The following is a 25,180-nucleotide window of genomic DNA, read 5'->3' as shown; positions in this document are numbered from 1 at the left end:
TACAGGTTTATGGAAGTAGTTATAAATTCTGCTGGATTCGCTCTCACTCTTCCCAAAGACTTGCCAGTGATAACTAAGGATACCCATCACAAACTTCAACAAATATTAATCTCAGATGATTATACATTTACTTGAAAGTTTTCTTGGCGGTAGTTGTTACTGCAGATTTTCATTTCCTTCCTTAACATTTTTATTAATTGAAACATTATTTTAAAATGTATGTGCGGGATGGAGGAGACTAGGGCCCTCAATGGCAGCCTGTTTGTGGTAGTGCCCCCCGGTACTCTCAAAATCAAAAAGATGCACTACAGGCCACTGTGCTATAACAGTTTTAGTTTGGGGTATGCCCAAAGACTTCCATTAAGCTACTCTGTTATTTGTAGATAAACTTTAGTAGTTTCACTAGGAGACTGCCGTAGGAATTGTTTTACACACCCTCAAACAAAGGCTGTTTCAACACATCCTTATAGGAACAGCCCACTCACCGAATGCTGGTGGCTTTCCCCCTTGACTCCAGGCGTCTGTGTTTTCAACATGGTTGCAGGCTGTTTGGCTTCCATTTCTTCTGCACCTTTTCTGAGAGCACACTTTCCTGCAGTCCCAGAAAAGGTGACAAAAAACAGAAGCTAAACAGCCTGCAACCGTTTTGAAAATGGAGACGTCTGGAGTCAAAAGGAAAAGCCGCCAGCATTCGGTGAGTTGGCTGTCCCTTTAAGGATGTGTGAAAAGAGCCAAAGCATGGACCGGAAGTGTTTTGATACTATTGCATGGATTGGGCTGCTGATATGCACAGCAGCTGCTCTAAGTATCTGAAAAATAAATGCATGCCACATTTCACACGTGACAGGGAACATGCTTTTTCTCTATACAGAAATGATCTCTGCACAAAACAGTCTTTAAGGCTTCTGAATTTACACACGATTCACTACCACTCGAATGTTGCAGATAAGGCCTGGGGCCTTAAAAACTCAAGAGGCATTTTAGTGTCTTCTGCTTAGCCAACAAATTTTCATTCATTAATTTCACAGTTGTTTCACTAACTGTATGACGGCACTAGTCCTTCAACCCTCTTTCCAATTCAAAAGTGCAAGGCAACTCAAGATGTTCTCAGACAAAAATCATCTTTCTTTCCTCAGTCTGACATGAATTGTTTTGGAAGCACAATGCTTGAAACATAGTGGAAGGAAAAAGAGAAGGCACAGGAGAACAGAATCTCTCTCTAATGCTACACATTTGATAGGTACTAGCTTTTACACAGTATCAAAGTGTGGATTATTTTTAACAATGTTGAATGTTTTCTACAAGACTACTAAGAAATACACAAACAATTAAAATTGGAATATTGCTTTATTGAAACAAAACGGAGAACTTCCAAAATTTTCTCTAATAAGGTGCTTCCGTGAACTCAGCACTGGAAGTAGCAAAGAAACCATACTGTGCTCTGATAATTAACAGGGATTTACATAATTTTAAAACTTTAATAGAAAAGTGGTGGAGAAGCAAACACTTTTGGTAAAACGGGAAGTTAAATATGGTTATGTTTCCTTTTAGAAGTTGGCTATTTAATTGTCAATGAACCAGCAATTTTGGTCTGTTCTTTAATACGATTAATAACCACTTCAAAGCAAATGGAACTGTTTGTATTTCAAAATAGCAATGCTTTAATTTACAGCATATTGTAACAGATAAAAAGTAATTAAACATTCAAAAATAGTTCAGCATATACATTATATCTCTGTTTCCTCTCTATATTACACCCAAGTTAATAATTCCAGAGAGTCCCTGGCCACAACTGAATCACTTTTCAGTAAAGGCAACTTTTTACAACGTCCATTTAAGCAAATATTATAATGCTTTTTTTCCAAGTGGTGCATTACTTAGAAAATGCTATACAATGACGTTGATTGTATAATTTATTTATGTCAAGTAACTTGAGTTTTAGCCCTCTTCAACAGAAAGCAATTATATATATATATATATAAAATTATACAATACCACTGTGGATATGTGTGATGAAACTTTCAAGATACAAATAGAATTCCTAAGGAATTAAAATCCAGGCAAAAGCAAACAGCACTCTCAAAAACCAGTCAACTACAGCTAAGCAAATACCCAGAAACAGTATCTAACAATTTTAAAATCCAACAAAGGTCAAGGTAATGTTATAAAGTACAGCACTGGATAGCAAGTTCAAGCTGTGGTTATCAAATAATACTCTTATCACAGCTCAGCATGCCTTCCTCCTTCATAAAAGAGGACTATCATGAAACACCAAAGGAGGAAGATCACGTTTCACTTTTTATGAGGTAATTGTACTAGATTGCCCAAATGCTCAGAAGTGCATCTGGAATCTTCATTATCGTGACAAGCAATTATGTACTAAGACTCCAATATGTTATCATTTATTCTAATTATGTGAACATCTTTAAACCATACCTGAGCAAAAGTCCATCAGATTCTAATTAGAATTCCCCTGCCCCGCCCCCGCCACACCAATGGACACTATTTGTACCCTGGACTGAAGTATTAGCCTAATTCGTTACACAACATGGCCCAGACTACTTTCAACAACAGAATGTTTACCTTCTCTCTGCACTATATATAAAAAAGTGCAGATACATTTTGGAGGAAATATTGTCAGTTCAGAATAGATCTGAATGATGATGCCAGATTATCCCTGGCTAAATTTAAATAAGAGTTTACAATTTCTTCTGCCTGCAACCAGTTTAAACAAGGCATAGCTACCCTTTTCAAAAAGTTATCTACTGATTGAAATCCATCCATGTACAGAATGATACAGGATAATTTTAAGCAGTATGTTTTTAAGCACAGGGGGACTTCTGCCAATCACATCACTGATATATATTCATCATGGGAAGAATTATATAAATGAGAGGAACCCATTCTTGGATTCTCAGTCTCTGTAAAAATCCCTAGAAATGTAATGTTATTTCATCTCTCAGTGGTATTTTTAAGACATGCTGAAATGGATATTGTATTGCAAAGGAATTAAGTTGAAGTGAAAGCAGCTGCTACCCTCAGACCAGAATCCAAAGAGCTACTAAACTTAATCAAGCTCAAATACATGGGTATGCACGGTAGGATTGTTGTTTTTCTATTCTTTGTATAGCAGGGCCCCTTAGCCAAAAGGTTTCGTTTTAACATGTGGCATGGCAGGCTGTTACTTGAGAAAGACAAGCCCAATTTCCCCTTGGGAATGCTGAGCGAATTGTGCTTCTCTTTGGATACTTGGATGATCTCATTGCTTCATGAACTTTCTGGACTGTGCTTTGCTATTGATTCTGGGTTTCAGTTTAGTTAGGTATTCACAGAATGTACTCTATCTAGTGCATACATTTTTAAAAAATGAATAAGCCTTTATTTATCTTGGCACATGGTAGGAACAGTAATACAGAATTGTAAAATGTCAAAAGGCTAGCCAGAAATGTATTGTGCATGTCCCGCAACCCAGACATCCTTTTCTAGAAGTATCCCCTTCCAAACCCTGCCTAGATATCATAAAACATTTACATCAAGTAACGGTTTTCATTAATTCTGAGACTCCAAAAATAAACAGCAATAAACACACACTAATGAACTAAAATGAACACTCTCTTACTTGTGCTTATCTAGCCAATGAGAAAAGATTGTATTTAAGGCAGACAAAATCAGGTTATTGTAAACAACCTCTGAAAATGAAAGCTGGTTGAAGAGCACACTGGGTTTTTCATTCAAGTAAACAGGATTATTTAAACTATTATCTGAACTATGTTAGAAGATAATGTGTTATGTTGGAACAACATACTGAAAGGGAAAAACTAGACTCTTGAAGTCTTCTAAAACTGACAATGAAATCCAGCGAAGCCCTCAACCAAGCTCCATAAACCGCTAAATCTCTAGAGGAAAACAAGTGATGCTTTTCACAATATGGAGACAAGCATAAGCAACTTATGCCTGCATATCAAGCAGCTGTTAAAGGCAAATGAGCAGGGATCAGTAAAGTTGGTGACCCAATTTTCTATCAAGCAAGACAAATGAAACTGCATGCTGCAACACACCAACAGTTTCCAATCCCAAAGTCAGCTACTCCAAGCAGCTTACGGCAGGAGGACAATTTCGTTCCAAATGGATCTAAACTGATGTTTGCCATTAAAACAGCATACTCTGAATCCCTTCACCTAAATTAGATTCAGTCCAGAAATTCATATCTAACTGTCTAGTGACTTAGGTTTCAAGTTGCTTAATTGTGGGCCACTTTTTGGTGTGCCCTTCAGATGGTATGTGGAAGATATGAGGTGAGAAGGAGATTGGGTCAGGGTCTTAAGTAGGTTTTTTTTAAAAATTGTCAATAGTATTACAGTACTGACACCCAGATTCTAACCCTGTTTCTTTGGAAACAAGTCCCAATAATTGCATTGGCACTCACTCCCAAATAAACATACTTACAATCTGTGTGTTAGCTACCTCTTGTAAGAGCGTAATCTTTATTTACCACTGAAGAGAGCTGTGTAAGAAAACTACACTGCAAGAGACCCAGATTCACTTGAATCAGGAATATTCCAGCAACAAGTCACCTTGGGGACTAACCAAGGAAGCAGATACACAACACACCTCCAATACTAATATTTCAGTGTTTCAGATCAGTCACAGCAGGAATCCCACACTAACTTGTCACAGCTGTGGAAGGCATTTAAATATCATGAAAGATATAGAACCTACATCCAACGAACTGCACAGTGCCTCCTTTTCACTTAACACACATGATGTACTTCTTTAAGGCACTATTGTTATAGTTTTTAGATATGTATATGGTTTTAATTGTATAATATATATATTGTTAGCTGCTCTGAGCCCATTCTCAGGGAGGGAGGGGTATAAATTTGATAAAATAAAATAATGACACTATTTCCTCTTAATAAGTATCACCACAACAATCCCTTTAAAGGAATTGTATGGTATCAGCTAGGAATGATGTAATGACTGCCTTATGCTAGGTCCAAAAAAAATCTTCTCTACTGAGTGAATGCCTTCCTCCACTAGAGGAAGAGCTTTTGTCAGAGGAAGATACTCACTTAGTAGAAGGCAACCTTTGTATTCAATCCAACATCATTATCTCACAGAAATTCTTTCCCAAAGTCATGGATTCCTTTTTCTATTTTTTTTCCAGTTCTGCACACAAGCCAGCAAAAGATATGCTCGTAGCTTGAGAAACTGACCAGTTCTCTCTCTTTCTCTCTCACACACGTACCCACATGCGCACACAAACACATATCCTTCTTCAGTACTGTTTAATAAGAGTCCTCTCTCATTACTAGTTATGACCATCATAATGCCCAGTAAACTCATTCCCCCTTATACCAACTCAGCAATGAAGTAACTATTTCTATTTGAAACTCAAAGTGCCTTGAAATAAAAGTCTGTACATGTTTCAAAAGCTATATTTTCACCTTTATAAAAATATTCCTCTTATAAATTTTAAAGCTTATAGAAGCCAGGAAAATTTGCAAGAGAATTACTAATATGCAAGTGTTTTCTCTTATATAAAGTACTAGAAGGGAATCAATTGCACTGTACCTTTTAACCCCTCTATAGTTTTCTTACATTACATATTCAACATTTACATTAAATTATTGTGAGGAGAAAGTCCATCCTATCTGCAGATTTGTATTGTGAAACAACAATTATTTCTTTGGACAGCCACTGATTTCAGGCCAAAACAGCTACATAGTCTGAAAATGCTATCTGAGTCTCTCTCACCTTTAAGATAATTTTGAATGGGGAAGGTGAACTTTATCACAGATCCACAAATTACATTCCTGGCTTTACTTTTCCCCCCTGCAATGTCATTTGGCATGTGTACATTGACTGTTTCTTCCACAATAACAGTTTCTCTTGTTGCCTCCTTTCAGAGAAGATGACTTTGCCCCAGGACTCAGTCAAAATTTTGCTAGTGTTTCTGGCATGTGATTTCCATTAACTGGTTCTCCTGCATTTCCAGGAAGACAGTTGCTCATCCTGTAGCTTTTTAAACTTTGGTCCAAGAAAGAGCCACCAAGCAAATCCCAAAACAACACACGTTATGGACTCCACATAATAACCATCGAGGGTAATTACACATGAGCCACCTTCTTTTGTACATAGCTGCAGAAAAGGGGAAGATAGAAAGGTATTACTTGCGCACAAACAAAAGAAGTCACATTTGACATAAAAATGCAGTATCTTAAAAACAACATCTTGTATTTACATGACTTTCAATCATTTTGAACTGCATAATACCTAAAGGCTTGTAGGATTATTGAAGACACTGCTGCCAAGTGAAGCGACCAGAACAGAAAGAAATGTCAAACTAGCTGCCTAGAGTTTTGCTAGGTGACACGCCCCCCTCCAAGAATGGACTGGCCATATTAGTTACGCCCACTATTCCCCCTCCCTTCACAGACCTCTGTTCCCAGTGCCAGTAGCCTTTTCTAGTGTCAAGGCCTCAGTCTCGCTGTGCCACCCTACTGGGCTTCAGCAGCTATCCTCAGCTCATACTAAGCACTCCTTCAGGAGCTGCAGTGCCCAGCTTTGCCACTACATGGGTCCACCAGGGCCAGGCAATAACATGCCACTGCCAGAGGCAGTGGGAGGTAGCACAGCCAAAACACACCCCAGCAAGCCCAGGGGGCAGTCTAGCTGGGCATTGTGGCTCCTGAACAAGAACTTGGCATGAGCCAGGGAATGCTGCCACAGCCTGGTGAAGGGGCACAGTGAGAACCAGGTGGCACCAGCAATGGAATTGGAAAGAGCTATTAGCACTGGAATGAGAGCATAGAGTAAGTGGGGCAGGATTATTTGGGGAGTTTCAAGGAAACGGCTGCCCTGAACGCCCTCAGTCCTTTTCTCCCTCGCCCTTTGCGTCTCATACAACTGCTAGTTCTCAGCTTCTGCAGGGAGTAGGAGAGTAACAGGTAGGGATGTGCCAACTGCTCTTCCCAAGGTTCCCTCATAGTACCATATGTGGGGATGGGGGGGTGAGGTGTGTATGTCCCCTTCCTGCGCTCCCCTCTTGTGGTACAAGGGAAACAGTTCGTGCATCCTCTGCCCATTACTCTCCCACTTCCTGGGCACGTATGAGCTAGACCATGCCACTGGAGAAAAGGAAGAGGCAGGAGAAAAGGACAGAAGGGTGCACCAACTAGTTCCTCTAAGGTTAGCTCTTAGCACCATGGGAAGGCTGAGCACAATACACGCAGATGCCATCTTGTCCTGCTCTTCCCTGCCCAGAGGGGGGTCCAGTCTAAAACTTTTTTCCAGTGCCATTATTCCTCCACCCACCTCCCAAGCAGCAAGATATACAAAAATTTGTGGATTGTATACAGAACTGGGTGGGGGGAGATTCTACCAAATTAATCCAGTCAAATTTTCTGGAAAAATCCTAAAATTCTCTTACCTAAGGTATTATTAAACTCCCATAACATGAGTAGAGCAAAGGTTCTAGGTGGCAAAGTCAGCTAGCACACAAGCTTTTACAAGATAGTCTAATAGCTTATGCAGGAGGATTATATATTTCAACTATAAGTTCAATATAATGCACATTTCAATAGTGTGCCTATCCCACCCATTATCAAGATTTACCAAGAAAGCCACAAAGAGTCACCAAATTTAAGTAGTCTACCATTACAATAAAAAGGCTGTCATTTATCAAACTTACTCCAGCAGCAGCTGCAGTCCCGCAGTTGTGCCCCTGAATTCCGACACACTCCTTTACTGTAAGTGGATCCACAAGCCAAAGAGCTACTGTGGCAGGCCAGTTTCCTCCCAGATTCGACACCGTGTTAAGAAGTGTCATGTAGGTTCCACCAATGAGTGGGTCGCTCACTTTGGCGTTGAAAGCCATTACAGCAACATACATGCTGTATAGTGTAATCTAGGGAAAGAACAACAAACAGAAAATTAAAAGGTAAATGTGGAGAAACGCCTCACATCTCGGAAGCTGCACATCCCAAAATGTGTACTGAAGTCTTCTATAAATAGTTCAGCACTTTGTACAGCCTCAGAGGTTACAAAGCGCATTTTGCAAGCTGGCAGGGGGAATGACTTGCCTCTCATGCATAAAGCCATCCAGAGCCACAGAAATGCAAATGGCCTTACCCAAGAGAATAATAGCCAGGTCACACCTTAGCTACCGAGCTTGGGAGGCCAAAATGAAAGGTTGAACTTTCCTTATGGGACAGGAAGAGACAGAGGCTCTGCAGAGGATGGGCAGAAGGGGAAATAATACCCTCCCCCCCCAATAGCACTAGTTCTTCAGTCTTTAGGCCATGATGGATTAAGCCATTCTCCCTTCTATATCTGGACTCTATCTTGAGTCTATGTTGCTGAGACCATAAATGGGGAAGGCCCTAGAATACGAGAATAAGGTAATGGATGATTTCTAAATGTTTGCAACTACAAGAATCAATTGCCTATCCTAATTTCCCATCATTTAGGGTATGTAAGTATTAGGGTCTGAGGACTGTAGCCTTTCTCTTTGGTCCTTGCTCATCCTGTCAGTTTACCTATAATGCATGCAGTTTTTATTTCCTCACTATATTTCATAACATTTTGAATGTGCTTTGTCTACTCGGTGGACTGTGTTAAAGCCCCAGTTCAGTCGCTCATACCAAAAGTGGAAACGGGAGAGGGGCAATAGTTGAAGCTACTCCTCTAGAGTGTACAAGTAAGAGTATTTAGCTCCCTTCTCTAGTAGGAGGAAATAGCAAAGGAGACAAAAAAGGATGATCTGCTCTTTTAGCTGCCAGTTGCAGAGGGCACCTGGGTTCAAGCCCTAATAATTGGGTTGATGGTGGTAGTGGAACTGGAAGAATGAATAAGAGAGACTGTGGGAGCAGAGAGAGAGAGAGAGAGAAACTCTGCTGGGCAGGGGGCCTGGGATGATACAATAGCATCCTCTCTTCCATGTAGGCAGAAATCGGGGCTAGTGAATCCTGTTTCCCCACAACAGACTAAAGATAGGATGTATTGTCGAAGGCTTTCACGGCCGGAGAACAATGGTTGTTGTGGATTTTCCAGGCTGTATTGCCGTGGTCTTGGCATTGAAATTCCTGACGTTTCGCCAGCAGCTGTGGCTGGCATCTTCAGAGGTGTAGCACCAAAAGACAGAGATCTCTCAGTGTCACAGTGTGGAAAAGATGTTGGCAGGTAATTTATATCTACTCAGGACGGTGGATGCTTTAAAAAGCAGTTATGCTACTTTAGGATTAGATCTAGTGAAACACTTTCCCAAATCGACTCCCTTAAAACATGGTGGAGCTTTGTTAAAAACAGTGAGTTGCCAAAGGGTTCCAGCTGTTTGAGAACCACTGCAAATTCAGAAGGAATGTCAGCAAATGATGTTATGTTAATTATAGGGGGAAAGCAAATAGAGAAGCTGTTTTGCAACCTCCTTTATCATGGCAAAATGAAATGAGATACAGATTTAGATATCCCTTAGATCAAAGGGTTGCAACCTGAAACACCAACAGTGTATTCAGAGTCCCCCTTTCCCATGATGTTTAGTAAATATACAACTTGTAACATCATTACATTGTAAATTTACTTTTTCCCTATCCCAGCAACATTGAGTTGATGTCAAAACATTCCTAGGGTAAGCAGTACAGGAGAGAAGCGGAAACTGGACAAAGGACTTCTGCTTTTAGCAAACCTATGATCCATGTTATGTCTAGCCCCATCCCAGTTATATGCAATAAGGCAATACTGCCAGCTGAAGACATTGACTTGGGGCCACCTGTGCTTCCCTCTCAGGGTGGGAGGGGGCAGGGAGAATGAGGTTTAGGCCATCTAGTGTGTCTGTGGCAGAAGCAAGAGTTAAACTGGGGATCTCCAGATGAGAGCTTATTCTCTTAGCTACTATGCTTCTCCTAGTTATGGTTTCAGTCTCTGATTTGGGCACATATGCAATATTAGATTTTATTTTAAAAAATGTATGATTTAGAAGGCAGGCAGAGCTCACCAAGCAACTTTTTACCCAAAATCAGGAATTTATATCACGCAATTCCTTTCAACAGATTTTGCTGACAACAGTAGAGAAGACACACTGTCTAATCATTCAGATAAGACTGGAAATTAACAGCAACAATAAGAATGCATAAGGAACAGGCAAGACATTCTGTGTACTTGAACAAAGCCCAAGCACAATATATTGCTCATATATAAACAAAAACTGCTGTAAAAGGAGCCCATTTACACCAACATAGAAGAATCTCTGCACATGACAGAAAGATTGCAGCAACATTACCTGATGCAAAGCATAACTCAGCAACAATATGATATAGTAATAGATAGGAAATCCTCCTTCATATTTTACTCTGGGAGTCCACCAAACCAAAAAAGCAAATTCCAACCCAAAGAGTAACCTGTGGGGGGAAGAAAAAAATATGAGGGGAAATATCTTGAGTCAGTAAATAACACCATGCTCCCAATATCACAGCAATAGGCTGTAACAGGATTTGTGATAAAATATATTATCAGGGAGGAGCTTAACACCGGTCAACTTGATCCTCCTGGTTGCTATTAATGTGGGTCTTGGTGAAATGCGATTTGATCCAGTCAAGCACTGTTTTTTGTTCACAAGTAAGAGTGCATAGCATAGATCATTATTTATTTAGGCCTTAACTGCTCTAAGACCCTAAGTGTATATTCTTACGCTGCCAATATGACACACAGGATTCTAGTTAAAATGAATGAAAGACAGAACAGAGGTCAGCTCACCTCTACACAAAGAATGTTTACAGTCCAGAAGGATATCTTAATAAGTCCACTTGGCCTGAATCAATAAACAGAATCAGCTTCATGGACCATACGAAAAGGACGCAGAAGCCCGAAATTATTCCCAGCATAAATGTTGAAGGAAAGTTTATTTCAGCTGAAGATTGAGGCAAAAATTAGGGGGGCAGGAGGAGAGTCCTATCACAGGTGCACTTTTAGTCAAATGCGGTTCTGTGAGATTTAATTAAGAAAAGCTGCCTCATTTCATGAGGAACTGCACAATGAACAGAAAGAGGAATTTTAAAGGCTGCAAAATGCTAGTATCATATTGACAGATCATGCAGGGTATTAACAACCGTAAAACTCAAAACCCCTTTTACCTAAACGGCATGGCTTTGTAAAATGTGTTCAGGGGCTGCGGGCCTGCTGTGTATTTGCTGATGATCAGAGGTAATATAATCTGTAGGGGAACCATTGGAACCGCAAGCAGAGCCAAGTGTTCTTTAGGTACTCCTTCTTCTACCAGTTTGAGTCCTGTAACCGCATCAGCTGCTGAGAAGCCAATCTGCAATACAAGATCATGTGCTGTTATAATTCATCCATTAGTAAACTGGCTAACCGCTGTGTTGATAATGAAAGCTACAGAATCCAGGCACCCCCATTCATGGTAGGTTTATACCTACTTGGGGGACTTTTCCAGGTATGAAAAAAAATGACTTTGTAAATTAATTCCCACCACCACCCCAGGAAAAGGAAGGGTAAAAGTCTAAAACCTGGCAAAATGAAGATTGAAAGTGCTCCAAAAGAGACAGAATATTGAAAGAGGTGAGGACAGGTTGACCCAAAGTAACTCAATGAGTTACCCAAACTATGGTTTTTACCCAAATACCAGGGCTTCACCCAGTGGCTTGATGATGTCACTTCCAGGCATGAGGAAGTGATGTCATCATGTCACCACAGTGCCCAGCTTCTCCCTAGTTTCCTGAATAAACACTACGAAGACTGAGCATGAAGCTCTAACCTGCAACCTAACTGAGAAAAGGATGATGAAAAAGAACAAGCAAGAAGCAGCACTGCCAGCCTCTTTGGGTGAAATGTAATATTGATAACTGGGTTTATATTCTCAGCCATGGTCAAAGTCAAAGAATACCCAGAGAGTGGGGATGTGCCACATCACCAGTTATTACTTGTTATAGCCAAGTGATTACCTGAATTATTCAAGGAAAGACTCCAGTAGTATACTTTCCCTAATTACTGGGAAACATTAGTTAGAAGATATTCTAGCAGTTAAATCTACAAAACACACCATGTGGAATATACTTTACTTTACTTTAATTGAATTTTTATACCGCCATACGTATCTCCGGGGGCAATTCCCCACAAGGATGTGTTTAGACTTGATCCATACATAAAAAATAGCAATTCTCTACAAAAGCTGAGACATAAAAACATGGAAGATGCACAGAGACTGCTATATAAGTCATCCTGTTACTCATATAGACGTATGTAATGCAAATGGAACATACATTAAATGGAGGGGGGGACTTTTCCAGGTATGAAAAAAAATGACTTTGTAAATTAATTCCCACCACCACCCCAGGAAAAGGAAGGGTAACAGTCAGGACAGAAGTATCCAGAAGGACAGAAGTATCCAGGGGCTTGACAAGTGGAGCTGTGCTCTGCTGCCCATCAACAGCAAAAATCATTAGCAAATATTAACCAGATACACACAATGAGTGCCAATCCCAGCACAGCAACAGTGATCCAGACAACCCCACCAACATGATACCCTGTGCCAACTCATTACAACAGCACAACTCTGAAAGGTGTAAGTGCACGGCAACCACAATGCAACATTATCACTGTTTACTTCTCGCTCATGGGATTGGTCCATAAAATTTAAGTGTTAACAAATTAGATACCTGTAAAGTAGGCTACCCCCAAACCCCATTAACTCACTTTTGCTGTTAAAATCAAGGCACAGAATGTGAGAACTGCTGGCATTCTGACAATGGCAAAAAGCAGCTTGTATGTATCCGTGATGCCTTTTGTTTCTTCTCTTGATCGGTTTACCTCCTTATTTTCCTTTTTTAAGAGTGCAACCAAGGTAGTGGTTATTAAGAAAATGGCACCCCAGAAAAACAGGAAATCTGAAAGAAGAAAAGCATTTACTTCCACTCACAATGTAGGAATTTTTTCCATTATAAAAGGCTACTTTCTTCTAATGTGATAAGCAGCCACCATTCTTTTACAACTGGTTCCACAATCCATTGTGCAGAACAAAATAATCAATAAGATCCAGTGCAAGCAGCGCATATAGCAATTTAAAGCCACAAGCCCTGATGCTGCAGTAAAACACCTACTTTGTGCAAGACCTTGTATGAGGCACATGCAGGCAAAGAGGGAAGGACATAGTGAATGGAACGGATACCTGGGTTTAAAGCCCTGAATTGGGTCACAGACTTACCATGTCAACCAAAACTGCAGACACCAGCTCGAGCAACTTGGAGTAAGTGTGAGAGTCAAGTCCAGTAGCACCTTAAAGACGAGTAAGATTTCCAGGTTATAAGCTTCCCCGAGTCAAGCTCCTTTTGTAGCTGACAAAGGCAGGTTTGACTCTGCAAATCTTGTTGGTCTTTAAGGTATTACTGGATTCGAATCTTGCTCTTCCACTACAGATCAACATAGCTACTTACTACCTGAAACTATTTTCTTGGAGTAAGGGTGAAAAACAAATGTGATAAATCCAAGGCAATATGGTCAGGGACTGATGCCCAACCTTACACTGGTGAAGTATTATGACCACAGATCAATACTGACCCAAACACATAAGTTTTATGCTAGCTGTAGGATGACATCTCTTTAACTAAGATTAAGATATAACTAATAAACAAACAAGTAAAGAAGCTGACATATAGTAGGCTGGTTATTAGAAAGCCAATTACTTTTACTAGGGAAACTAAAACACAGCAATCTTTACAGCAAGGTTACAAATATGACAATGAATTTCAAGGATCTGGTCCTAAGCATGCTTAGCTGTAATTCACAATGAACTTAGTGAGGCCTACTTCAGAGTAAGCTTCCTTTACCTGAGGAAGCCAAAAGCAATAAAAATCATGCTGTTTTTGTAATGATCAACTAGTTATAAAATCTACCATTAATTCAGCCCAACACAAAACACATGAGATGAGCCACTGCTAACTGCAAACATTTGTTACAGACTATTTGAAAACTATATATATATAAATATATATGGCTACTTCCCAATTTTCTGGCATATTCTAGCCTGATTAATATACAGCAGGGCTAAGCAAACAAGTGCCAGCTTGGTTTTCAGTATCTCCTACTGAGCTGCAGTCTGAGACACAAGGGGAAAGAGGAAAAACCTGTTTCTCATTTGAAACATTAGAACGAGGAAGAAGCATAACTTCCATCCCAGTGGAGTTCTTGAACTTTTGTCTTCCTTTATCAGTGAATGGCTATCATGAATTCATACAGGAAAAGTTGAAGTACTACCACTTGGGAGACACCATTTTGACAAGAGCAAAATAGATCTACCACCCTTACACTGAATGGCTTGGCCTCATCAACTGGGACCACAAGGACGTGGCAGAGGGGGAAGCAGGGTTGTTAAAGATTCCCCCCCCCCCACATCAGGAGCCAGTTTTAGGAGGAGCAGAGAAAGCATAAATATGCCTCTTTCCCTTCCCAAATTCAGCTTCTGCACTCTGTGTGTGTGTGTGGGGGGGATAATTTCTTATTGCCTTACTGAAGCTCAGTTTGGGACAAAAGGATGCAGGGCCAGACTTGGCAAAGTGGGCCAGGCTAACTTCCTCTGCCTGATGATCCACATGATGAATAAAAAGTTGGTGGAGAGGCCAGATATTGAGGGAAAAGATGCAACTCTTAACCTCATGCTCCCATCTCTGAAATTTGCCTTGCCTTTGACTAGTTTCCTCATAATAAGTATTAAGTCTTCGTACACCAGCACTATATTTCAACATTATTTTTGTTCACAAGTTGCACACGTTGCTTTGATGTCTTATATTTTTTCTTCTCTCATTAGCAATAAGTAAAGCAAATTCAATCAAGGAAAATGAGCTTATTTTGCTTCTTCATGAACATTTATCTATGTAATATTACAGCAGCTTCAACGTAACCCGAACAAAAATATGCCAATGCAAAGCCACTGTCTTCCTAAATTAAGTAAAAAAAAATGATTTTTGGTTTTCATACGGCAAAAAGCAGAAGACGTCAAGACTTCTGCAGAGTTACTTTCCATTCTCAATAGGTATACAAATGCAGTGACGTATATGCTTACAAGTCATGCTTGGGAGCTTTGTATCACAAAGAACATATTAAAAGGTTAGACTGTGAACTTTCAAACTTGGAATGGTATAACAATCTTGTGCCTTACACAACTAAAGATATAGCCATTCTGCACTGCAAGCCTATCAAAGTTGTCCAAGTTAGAATGAACTCTCACCATTGTTCATTAGTCTAAATGTGACCACCTTTCAACTGGGTGGATAGTTAAGCTTACAAAAGAGATACAGGGCACTTATGTGATACTGACATTATTAACAAATGATACCTGAAAGCGTGACAATCCCACGTGGTTGAGGCTCGAAGCGCAAGTATTTGTTACAAAAGGAAGCAGATTCAAGGGCCAAGAACAAGACATTCCCCAGGAAGTAACCAGCTGTCTGACCCACAGAGTTACAAGTGGAAGCATAGCCCACATTCTCCCGGGACAACATAGTTAATGCCCAGCCATCCACTGCTATATCTTGAGTAGCTGCCAGGAACTCAAACAAGAAGAAAGTCATAGTAAGTGCCACCACATCTGGACTTCTGCCTTCTGTCTCCCCAAGCATAGAGTCCACCTGCCTTGACAGGTACATCATAAAAAGTCCTAAGATGTACTGAGTGGGCACAAGCCAAGATTTACGTCGACCAAATCTCTTAAAGTACACAGCATCCACCATGGGAGCCCAAAGCAGCTTAAGGCTGAAGGGCCAGAAGACAAAACTAAAGAAAGCTTGGTCTGTGTAGCTAACATTCTTGCTTTGCAAGATGAGTGGTATGCTGCCTGCAAGTCCCAGAGGAATACCCTGCAGCACATAGAGGAATAGGAGCAACAAGATACTACCCAGCTCTGCTCGGTAGCCTTGGGGGGGTCCAATTGGTCTCGAACTCGGTTCCTGAAGCAGAGCCTCTCTGTCACTGCCACCAACAGTCTCAGCATGGCCATCTTTATAGAGGTCTAAAGGAGGAGATTCACTCTTCATCACATCTAGAGGATGCTGATAGCTTCCAGGCCGGCGCTGCCGACTGCTGTCCTTGAGGGAGATAGTTGGGGACATGTCACACACGAAATCCGCCGTCGTTTTGGGAACGGGATGTCCAGCCCTTCCGCAGCTCTTCTATTGGCTCTCAAGGTCTCAAAAACAGTCAAGGGGAGCCGTAAGCTAAAGGCAGATCACCTGAAAGGGGGGAGAGGTGCCCATTAAGAGGCCTTCCCTGGATCTAAAGTAGGCTCTGCCCCTCAGAGAACAGCCGAGACCGAACCAGTCCTAATGGGACGGTTTTGGAGCTCCGCTCCTAGATCAGCCTCGCCGGTTAGAAGCGACGAATCTCCCCCGGACCTCGGCGAGGAAACAAAACGGCACCAAAAGAACCGAGCGGCCTCTTCTTTGCTGTTGTCACAAAACTGCTCCCAGGTCCCCAAACCAAGTAACGAGAATCTTTGGTCCTCCGACCCTGGCAATCCGGGTCAGTCCATCCGTAAAAGCTTCCCCCCGGAAACACAAGCCTGATTCATCGGGTCCGCCCGGCCTCCAAAACCTCCTGGCAGCCGTGGTCCTATCTTACTGGCCAAGAGGGTGATGAGGTCATGAAGAAACGACCCTATCAGAAAACAGAATTCGCCGGCTGAGGAAAAGAGGCTGCAGAGCGGCTAATCCAGGTGACAGGAATGATTCACGCTTCCGGTTTCCAGTGGAGCGCGAAAGGGCCAAGCGGAGCAAAGGATTAGGACAGGGCACCATAGAGATTTGAAGGGGTAGAGAGCCCCCGCTGGTCTGGATGGGGCTCTTGGACATCCTTATGTAACACGAGCACATGGAAACCGGAAGTACCATTTGTGTGAAACGCTCATTTATCCCTCTCTACTTTCCGGTCGTTTTCAGGAATGAGTGGGTGGCGGGCGAAGCTGGGTCGCCTCTGGGGCGTGGAGAGGCAGCGGGAAGCACGGGGTGCTCGGCATCTCCGGCTCTTACTATTTTAGTTTTCTGTTTGTTAACCTTAAAGCCCGCCACTGTACCAAATTCTTTCAGTTTGACCATCAGGCTTTCGATTCCCTTAACAGGATCCTCCAAAATCAAGTCCCACTTTAGTTCAGTGGTGTCTATACTCATGTAACCGTGCATGAGCTTGCAGCCTTTTTTGTTGCGTTCTCCTAAGAGAGCTAGAAGTCCCCTCCGGTCATCAAAGCCGCCTAAGAGCTTTCTGTTTGGTCGTCCCGTTTCAGTTCTTGATGTTTCTTGTCATGTGTTCTTGATTCCGCTACATTTTTATCCAAATCAAGCCTGAATTCTTCTTAGAAACTAAAACGACGAAACTGAGACTATCATACTTTAGTCACATTATGAAAAGACAAAACTCACTGGAAAAGAATAAATCTGGGGAAAATGAGAGGCGGTAGGAAAAGAGGAAGACCCAACATAATCATAGTAATAACAGTGTGTTTATATACCACCTCTCTGGATAGATTAGTACCCCATTCAGAGCAGCGAACAAAGTTATTATCCCCACAGTACAGCTGGGGAGCTGGGCTGAGAGGAGTAGCTTACCCAAGGCCACTGGCAGATCTCATGGCAGTAGTGGGATTGGAACTAGCAGAGTTCACAACCCAACCATTTAACTGCTATGGCTTGACTCAAGGAAGCTACAGCCTCCAGTTTGCAAGATCTGAGCAAGGCTGTTAAAGATAGGATGTTTTGAAGTTCATAGGGTCACCATAAATCTGGAGAGACTTGACAGCAGCACATAACACACAAACACTCTCCAAGGACCTCAGGGTGGCACACATGGCTCTCACATCTATTTTATCCTCACAGCTGGCCTATAAGGTAGACTAGGCAAAGAGGAGACTGGTCTAAGGTCACCCAGCGAGCTTCGTGGCTCTGTGCCAATCTGGACTCCCAAGTCTAGCATGCTACTCACTACATGACACTGATTCCAATGAAACTTCCAGTTGTTTAGAGTGTGGAGAAAGTTCAACCCAAAGTCAATATTACTCAATATTATTTTGTAGTAAATTCCTTTAATTTCATTGGAGTGTACTTCCAAGTAAGTGTTGGTTAAGACTACAAGCATAAAGCCATTGCTAATTCATGCATACATCTGCTTTACTGAGCAACTTTATGGTTGACAATGGGTTTTACTTCTAGACCCTTATTTAAAAATACAAAAGGTGAGGCTTTCTCCTGATATGGAACAGTCATGACAGGTAAAATGCCACTTGTATTTTCTGTTACCGTGTGGCTTTGAAGGTACAGGAATCCTGCCAGGGAATATGACAGTCTTACTCAGGAGGCTAGGTTGCTAAGAGGCAAAATAATGGTGTGTCCATTTGTGCACAGAAACTGGAGGTTTGTGGTGTGTCCTATTCTCTTATTTTGTACTACACAGCAGAAGGGTGTTTTTTTTTGTTATTAAGGAGCTTCCCCTCCCTTAATGGGATTTCATATTCATTTCCTAAGAAAATACCCCATTAAATTATTCAGATCAATATCTTCTCTCTCGCCACTTCTGCAGATATAGTTTATATATAAAGATATTTTCCCATACAAGAATCCCTTTTCAGGGAATGATATATAACACTGAACCACAACTAACCATGGATCTTGAAACAACTGATTACTACCTAATGCAATTCCAACTAAGATGTAAATCCCAGTAAAATTAATAGGCTTTAATTCTAAGTAGTCCTGAGAGCCAGTGCGGTGTAGTCGTTAGAATAGTCTAGGAGCAATTCTAAGCAAGTCAATACAGATATAAGTCCCATGTTGTCAATGGGGCTTACTCCTTGGAAAGAGTCCTTAGGATTGCAGCCCCAAGTTCAAATCCTTGCTTTGCCATGGAAGTTCACTGGGTGACCTTGGACCAGTCAGACACTCTTATCCTAACCTAGTTCACAGGGCTGCTGTGAGGATGAAATGGAAGGATGTAAGCCACTAGAAAGGTGAGACAAAAATGAAACCAATACAAAATTTATAGTCATGCCATTAATGTATAATATTAGATACAGCAGAGAAGGGAACGTCACAATTATTTTTAGTAATCTTACATTCAGAAATAAGTTAACATTTTTCTGCTGTGCCCTTATCAAAGGTAGTTGGTTTATTTTGATCCTACTCTTCTCACAAGGAGCTTTGGGTGTTGCTCATGTCCTATGCCCACCCCCTTTTAATCCTTGCAACACTCTGCTGAGGGGGATTAGGCTAAGAAATAGAGTTTCGTAGCAGTGAGGCCATGTTAGCCTGGGTCTCCTTGCTCCTGAATACAATACTCTGACTGCTACACCACGCTAGCTCCCATTTTGTTCTTTAAGGTTAATGGAATGCATCCAGAGTATGTGCTTTGCAGAACAATGTCTCAAGCTATATATCCATTGATTATAATTACCACAAAGTGCACTGCGGGGGCAGAGCCTGGGAAAGTCCCAGCTGCGTTCCCTTGGTGACTGCTGCTTTCTGGAATATCTTGTCAGCCCTTTGCTGCATGGGCAGTGCTAGGTATTCCTTGTTCAAAGCGATATTTAAGGATTGCACTGTCCAGCAGTGTTTAAATTAAATCCTTGCTTGGTACCACAGCTTATACAGCTGAGAAAACAGCAGTCTTGCATTGCATGGCTTTCTAAGAGCCACAGGAACCATTTCTGTGCTTGTCTTTGGCCTTTATGTATAAATGCTGTTCCTCTCCCAGTCTCACTTGGAAGACAAGAAATCAATGTTTATGGCTCTTTATTTAGAAAATGTATATGGCACTTCTCCAGAGACCTGCTCAAGGAAGCTAAACGGAACAAAAATCGGCTCTAATGGAAAGGTGAATAGGGTTCCTGTTCCTCTAACAGAGAGACGTTGTCATGGTGCAGCTTGTCTTGTAGGGATGAGAAAAGCTGCGCTTCCTGTAATTTGTATTTGTGTGACTGTGAAGTGTCCTAAAGCCCTTTCCCTCTACCCACCCTACCAGAATTCCAAGCATACTTGAGCTTTTGCTTCGCTCTTTTCAACCTTATTGTCTTACACTTGGCTCTTATTCTGTCCAGATTGACTGCTGCAAGAAGGACCTGCCTGTCCCCAAGTTCCCACTTCAGCAACGATGCTGCCAGGACCATTCTGCCTCTGTTTTGTTGGCCATCCCTGTCCCTGATGTGTGACCGCAAATGAACAGGACCCTCCCTGGACTGGAGGAGAATGCAATGAATCACAATGTATTAATTCGTATAAATGTATTTAAAGTGACTAGTGCAGCATGTGAATAAATAAGTTATGCACAATCTCATACAATCTTCCTACATTTCTATCTAAATAACAATCATGTCCATCTATACATAGCACAAGATCTACCAATAATTCCAACAATAATAACTTTCATTCAGTATCAAAAATAGCTCTATCACAAATAGAAATTCATATGCATACACATACACGGCCAGTTTTCCATAAAACAGTTCAATGAATGTAAAGCTTTTCTCTCTTTTGCAGAGCTGCCAGAGTAAGGTCTTAAAGTGACAAGCACTGTAGTATGGAGAACATCTGGTACGTACACCCTCTTCAGTAAGAACTATGGACTATGCAGTAAGGACATGCAGTAAGGACTATGCATGTTCTTTCTCTGTGTTGTTTTACAGTTGGATACTGCATCCCAGGGGTTGTTTATGTGTGTGTCCAGTGCCATCAAGTTGCAGCCAATTCATGGCAATCCTTCATAGGGTTTTCGAGACAAGAGACACTCAGAGGTGGTTTGCCATTGCCTGCCCCTGCATAATGACTCTGGACTCCCTTGGTGATGTCCGAGATCTGAGGAGCTCTGGCTAGCCTGGGGCATCCAGGTCAGGGCCACCATTCTCTAAGAGTTGTTTACTGAAACAATCAGTCAGAGGAGATTTGTGCAAGACAATAGGCAGAACTGAATGTTAATCATGGAACGTAAAGGCCAGCTATTTTGGCTGCGGAAAGGAGTAGTCTTGGCATAGAAAAACAAGCCAAGAGAGAAGTAACTTAACTAGGCATGGATAGCTCCGTGGCTATTATTTTAAACATTTCAGTCCAATCAAAGTACAATTCCCTGTTCTGTGATCTTAATTTTGTCTAACAGAAAGGATCCCCAGTGATCTTAGCCTGTAACTAAAGGATGCTGTTGCAAGAGATGCCCCCTCCACACCTCTTCCCCAACTCAAGCTCTCCCACCCCACCACAAGTCCACCTAGAGGCCTCTGGTTTCATTCGGGTTTCTCTTGCTTTTCTCCAGCCTATGAAAACCAAACCTTTGTTTCTATTATTCTCTGCCTCCTTGAGCAAAAAATGCTCGTCCACTTTCCAATTCAGGCTCAGCTCAGCTTCAGCCCGATATCCTGGATCCTGTCTCACTTGACATTCCTAGTACTATTCCACATGCTGTCCCTTCTGAATCTTTTTGGATTATTACCAGAACAATTGCCCAGAAATTCTTGCTTGGCTCCCTTGCCAAGCAATCCCTTCTGGAATATGAAAACTCCTAGTCTGCATGCAGTTGAGTCTCGGGACTCCAGAACACTATAAGCCACCCCAGATGATATTCCCATGCAGAAAGGGTAGTTTCAACTTTCGCTGTCCTTGCTGTTCCATCTCTTTCTCCCCTACTCCCTAACGCTCTGTTCTTTGAGTTACATACTGCCCTGTTCAGATACTGTGTGATAGTTGGGACTGGGTACAGGTGTCTGGGGGCTCCTTCATATTTCCGTGCTGCAACACATTTGACTACTACTCTGACCACAAGCTTGTATTTTGGTTTCCTCCCAAGGAACTTTACTGCTAAATCCCTGAACTTGGTGGACAAAGTCCACGTTTCGGGCCTACTTGCTTGCAGCTGGGTGCTTGCGGACAGTCAGCAGTTTCTGCTGGGACAGAGAGCGAGCGAGCTGAGGAGAAATCTCTCTCCCACGTCTGACTTTTTTGGTGTGACTTTGAGTCCATCTGGGGAAGTGGTTCAGTCAGGAGACATGTTTAACATGCACATGTACAGACCACACACAGTAAAAGGGTCATTTTCATTATCTACACAGAAAATACATATAACTTTATGAATATGTATGCCAATCCTACTTGCCAATACTGTTACGGTAACATTACATCAAAACTCACATTAGACATTTGCTACTGACCCTGTAATAGTCTTGAGTTAAAACCATCATGAATATAACTTTACCAATATAGGTGTCCTTAAAGAATCAGAATAGAGGGCGAAGTCAGGTACTGATTTTAGTGACTGAGGTAACATACGGGAAGTTGCTTGGCAGGTCCATACCTAATTATTAAATGTGTAAGAATTTAAATACAGGCTTATAATGCGCTATTACTTTACTAGTTTATCAGATCTTGGTAATGGTCCACAGCCACTGACTATTTACTTCTTGACTACTCCAGTGTAGTACTCTATCTTGGCTCACCAGGCCATCTGACTGCCATTTGTAATTACCTCCTGCCTGCTACTTTCTCCTTCTTCCATTAGCACCCTTATCTATACTTGGGCATTCAGAAAGTTTTTTTCTTGAGCCCCAAAGCTTACTAGGTGACCTTGGGCCAGGCTGTTTCAGGCTAGACTACCTCAGAGGGTTGTTGTGAGGATAAAAGAAGTGTGTGTAGAGGAAGGGAACCATGTATTCTAAGCTTTTTTTCTGGAATAAGGGGAGGGAAACAATGTAAGAGGATTTTTTTCCATCTCTGAAAACAAGACAACCAGCAACCTCTAGTGAATAGAACACAGAACTGCATGAATAGCGTGCCTGCCTTTAATCTGAAATGCCTTTGCTCATCAAAGCACCTACATCCACTGTTATAATCCAGAACAAACAGTATACATGATTCGTTGTATTGCGTTTAATTTGGTTAATTAGAATTTTTTCATCTGCACTCCCATCAATAATGCTCCATATTCCTATGTACTTCTCAGGACCTAATCTTTTTTTTCAAATCAGTCTTCGTATAGTAAGCATGTTTCCTTAACTCCTCAACCATTATTTATGCAACAAGGTTATGCATCTGAGTAATACAGAATCAACCCTACATTGTTTTGGAGGCTGATTGTAGCCCATTTTTTACCAGACAGTAATAAGGTGATACAGCTTTAAGAAGAGTCCAGAGTTAATTACATTTACTTTAGTATATTTTATTCAGCATTTTGGAGAAAACAAGGGCTTGTGACGTAAGAGAATGGGAGGAGCCTAGCAGAATTAGTTGGTCAGGCTAGCAATTAGATAGTGCCAGTGGGGTGTTAATGATTATATTGTTCGACTAGGTTCAAAGAGTCATGTGAAACTCATCAGATGACTTTAAGCCAGTCTTTCTCAGGCTAATCTACCTGACAGGGTTGTTGTGAGGATAAAATGCAGAAGGGGAAAACTATGTACACCCTGAGCGCTTTGGAGGAAGGACAGGGTTTAAAATGTACTAGATAGACTAGAGAACCGTTAATAAACCATGATTTATTGAATTTCCGACTTTAGAGTAATTTGTGACATAACACATAAGCCATTTTGCTCGCTTTTTGTGTGTTTTGCTGAGTCACTCCGAAAACTCAGCTTCCACACACACTCCCCAAAAGCACTTACCTTGCGCTTTGAGGTCACAGGACAGCCTCTGCAGTTCTTAGAAAAAGTGTTTTGGGAGGGGAGGTTGGGCACTTTCATCGTCTTTGCCAGCCTCTCTTTCAAATGTTATTTTTGTTTTGCACATGCATGATTGCATGCTGAGGAGCTGAGCTGTGATCGGATGATTCCTTAGAGCACTTAACCATCCACATGCTCAAGAACGCAGAAGAAGCACTCCGTCAGCCCATGGCAAAAGAAGAGACCAGGAAAAGTGCAGTCCCAGAAAAGGTGCTGAAAAAATGTAAACCAAGCAACCTGCAAGCATTTTGCAAACGGAGATGTCTGGAATTGTGGGGAAAAGCTGCCAGCATTCCGTTAGTGGGCCGTCCCTATAAGGACGTGTGGAAACGGCCATAGTCTCAGCTGAAGTATGTCTTTATGAAAACAAAAGAGCAGCAGTGACTGTCTGATAGAGAAGCTGCTTTGCCTTAAGAAGGTCCCAGATCAAATCCTTAGCACCTCCAGTCAAAAAAGGATCTCAAGTGTTGGGAGAGAGTCCTGAGATACTGGAGAGCTGTACTGAACTACATGGTATTACACTGACCCAGCATTAAAGCAATTTCATATATTCATACGATCAGATTACATTTTTAAAAAATCAAGCATTTGAGACAGAGTAGCTGGAAATTGTAGGAAAATTAATAGATCAAGGGGTTCAGATAGAAAAGCTGCAAAAATCCTGGATGTAGTTAATTTCACACTGAAGCTTCTATCCAAAGTTAGATGACATTCCTGTAAAACCATGGCACCTCACTGCATGGATCATGGAGAGCAGCACTCACAGTTACCAACAATCAAAAGGGCCCCATCGTCACCATATGCAGGCTCTGCAAGGGAAAGTAGGCAAAGCAGGTGACTTTCCTTCGCAGAGCCCCTTTACCCAGATCTGACTGGCCGCGGTAAGAGCCTGCTCTGCCTCATGCTGGGGCAAGACTGTAAGTGGTCATACTTGCCCTCATGATATTAAGGCTTATGAATATGGCAATATCATAAGCCCCTCTGCTCATGTGTTTAGAACACAGACAAGCTGCCTGGCTAGGCAGGAGATGGAAAAGTACTGGAACGTGAGAAGTGAAGTAAGGCTAACTTAGCCCCTCACCCTGGAGTTTGTTCATAACCACAGAACAATGGAGGTCTCCAGGAGCAGTTGAATGAAGCCATCCACACACCCTGCCAATTCTACCCTTTACCCACTCTCCTATTATAGCTTCACCCATCCAGCCATCGTGGGTCATCAAATAATATTTCTACACCTCCGAGGAAGACCTAATCAAACCTTCTTAGTTCATTGTCTCACCCTGGAGACAGTTTCCCAGTCCTTTGTCCCACCCTGGGAAGAACCATTAATGCATTATTTTAGGACAGAGACTCTCAGTCCTGCCTCAGGGCATGTTTCACAGTATATATGACTGTCCTGCCATGTGCTCAGTGTGTGTGTGTGTGTGTGTGTGTGTTCTGGACCTTCCACACGCCCTCAGATGGCATGCCTGAGCCCTTCTCCCTCTTGCCACGAAG

At 41.8% G+C, this 25,180-nt stretch overlaps 1 protein-coding gene across 1 annotated transcript; it reads right to left on the bottom strand.

Moving 5' to 3' along the window:
- Positions 1 to 1,328: 1,328 nt before the first annotated feature.
- SLC33A1 (solute carrier family 33 member 1) lies at positions 1,329 to 16,519 on the bottom strand. The gene is made up of 6 exons (XM_054983864.1): positions 15,344 to 16,519; positions 12,709 to 12,899; positions 11,130 to 11,314; positions 10,280 to 10,397; positions 7,694 to 7,909; positions 1,329 to 6,141 (listed from the first exon to the last, which is right to left on the bottom strand). Exons 1-6 carry the CDS (start codon positions 16,113 to 16,115, stop codon positions 5,974 to 5,976), a joined length of 1,650 nt encoding a protein of 549 aa, XP_054839839.1. The 5' UTR covers positions 16,116 to 16,519; the 3' UTR covers positions 1,329 to 5,973.
- Between the last annotated feature and the right edge of the window lie 8,661 nt (positions 16,520 to 25,180).

The sequence above is a fragment of the Eublepharis macularius genome, chromosome 6 (genome assembly GCF_028583425.1).
Source record: "Eublepharis macularius isolate TG4126 chromosome 6, MPM_Emac_v1.0, whole genome shotgun sequence".
NCBI lineage: Eukaryota > Metazoa > Chordata > Lepidosauria > Squamata > Eublepharidae > Eublepharis > Eublepharis macularius.
Note: the sequence above shows the minus strand (reverse complement) of the source record. Positions and strands in the feature narration are given on the sequence as shown.

Coding starts and splice junctions, on each gene's coding strand:
- SLC33A1 (XM_054983864.1), bottom strand. CDS start 16,115: ATGTCCCCAACTATCTCCCTCAAGGACAGCAGTCGGCAGCGCCGGCCT. Junction 12,900..15,343: donor TGGGATTGTCACGCTTTCAG/GTATCATTTGTT, acceptor TTCTTCTTTCAG/ATTTCCTGTTTTTCTGGGGT. Junction 10,398..11,129: donor TACAAAGCCATGCCGTTTAG/GTAAAAGGGGTT, acceptor TTCCCCCCACAG/GTTACTCTTTGGGTTGGAAT.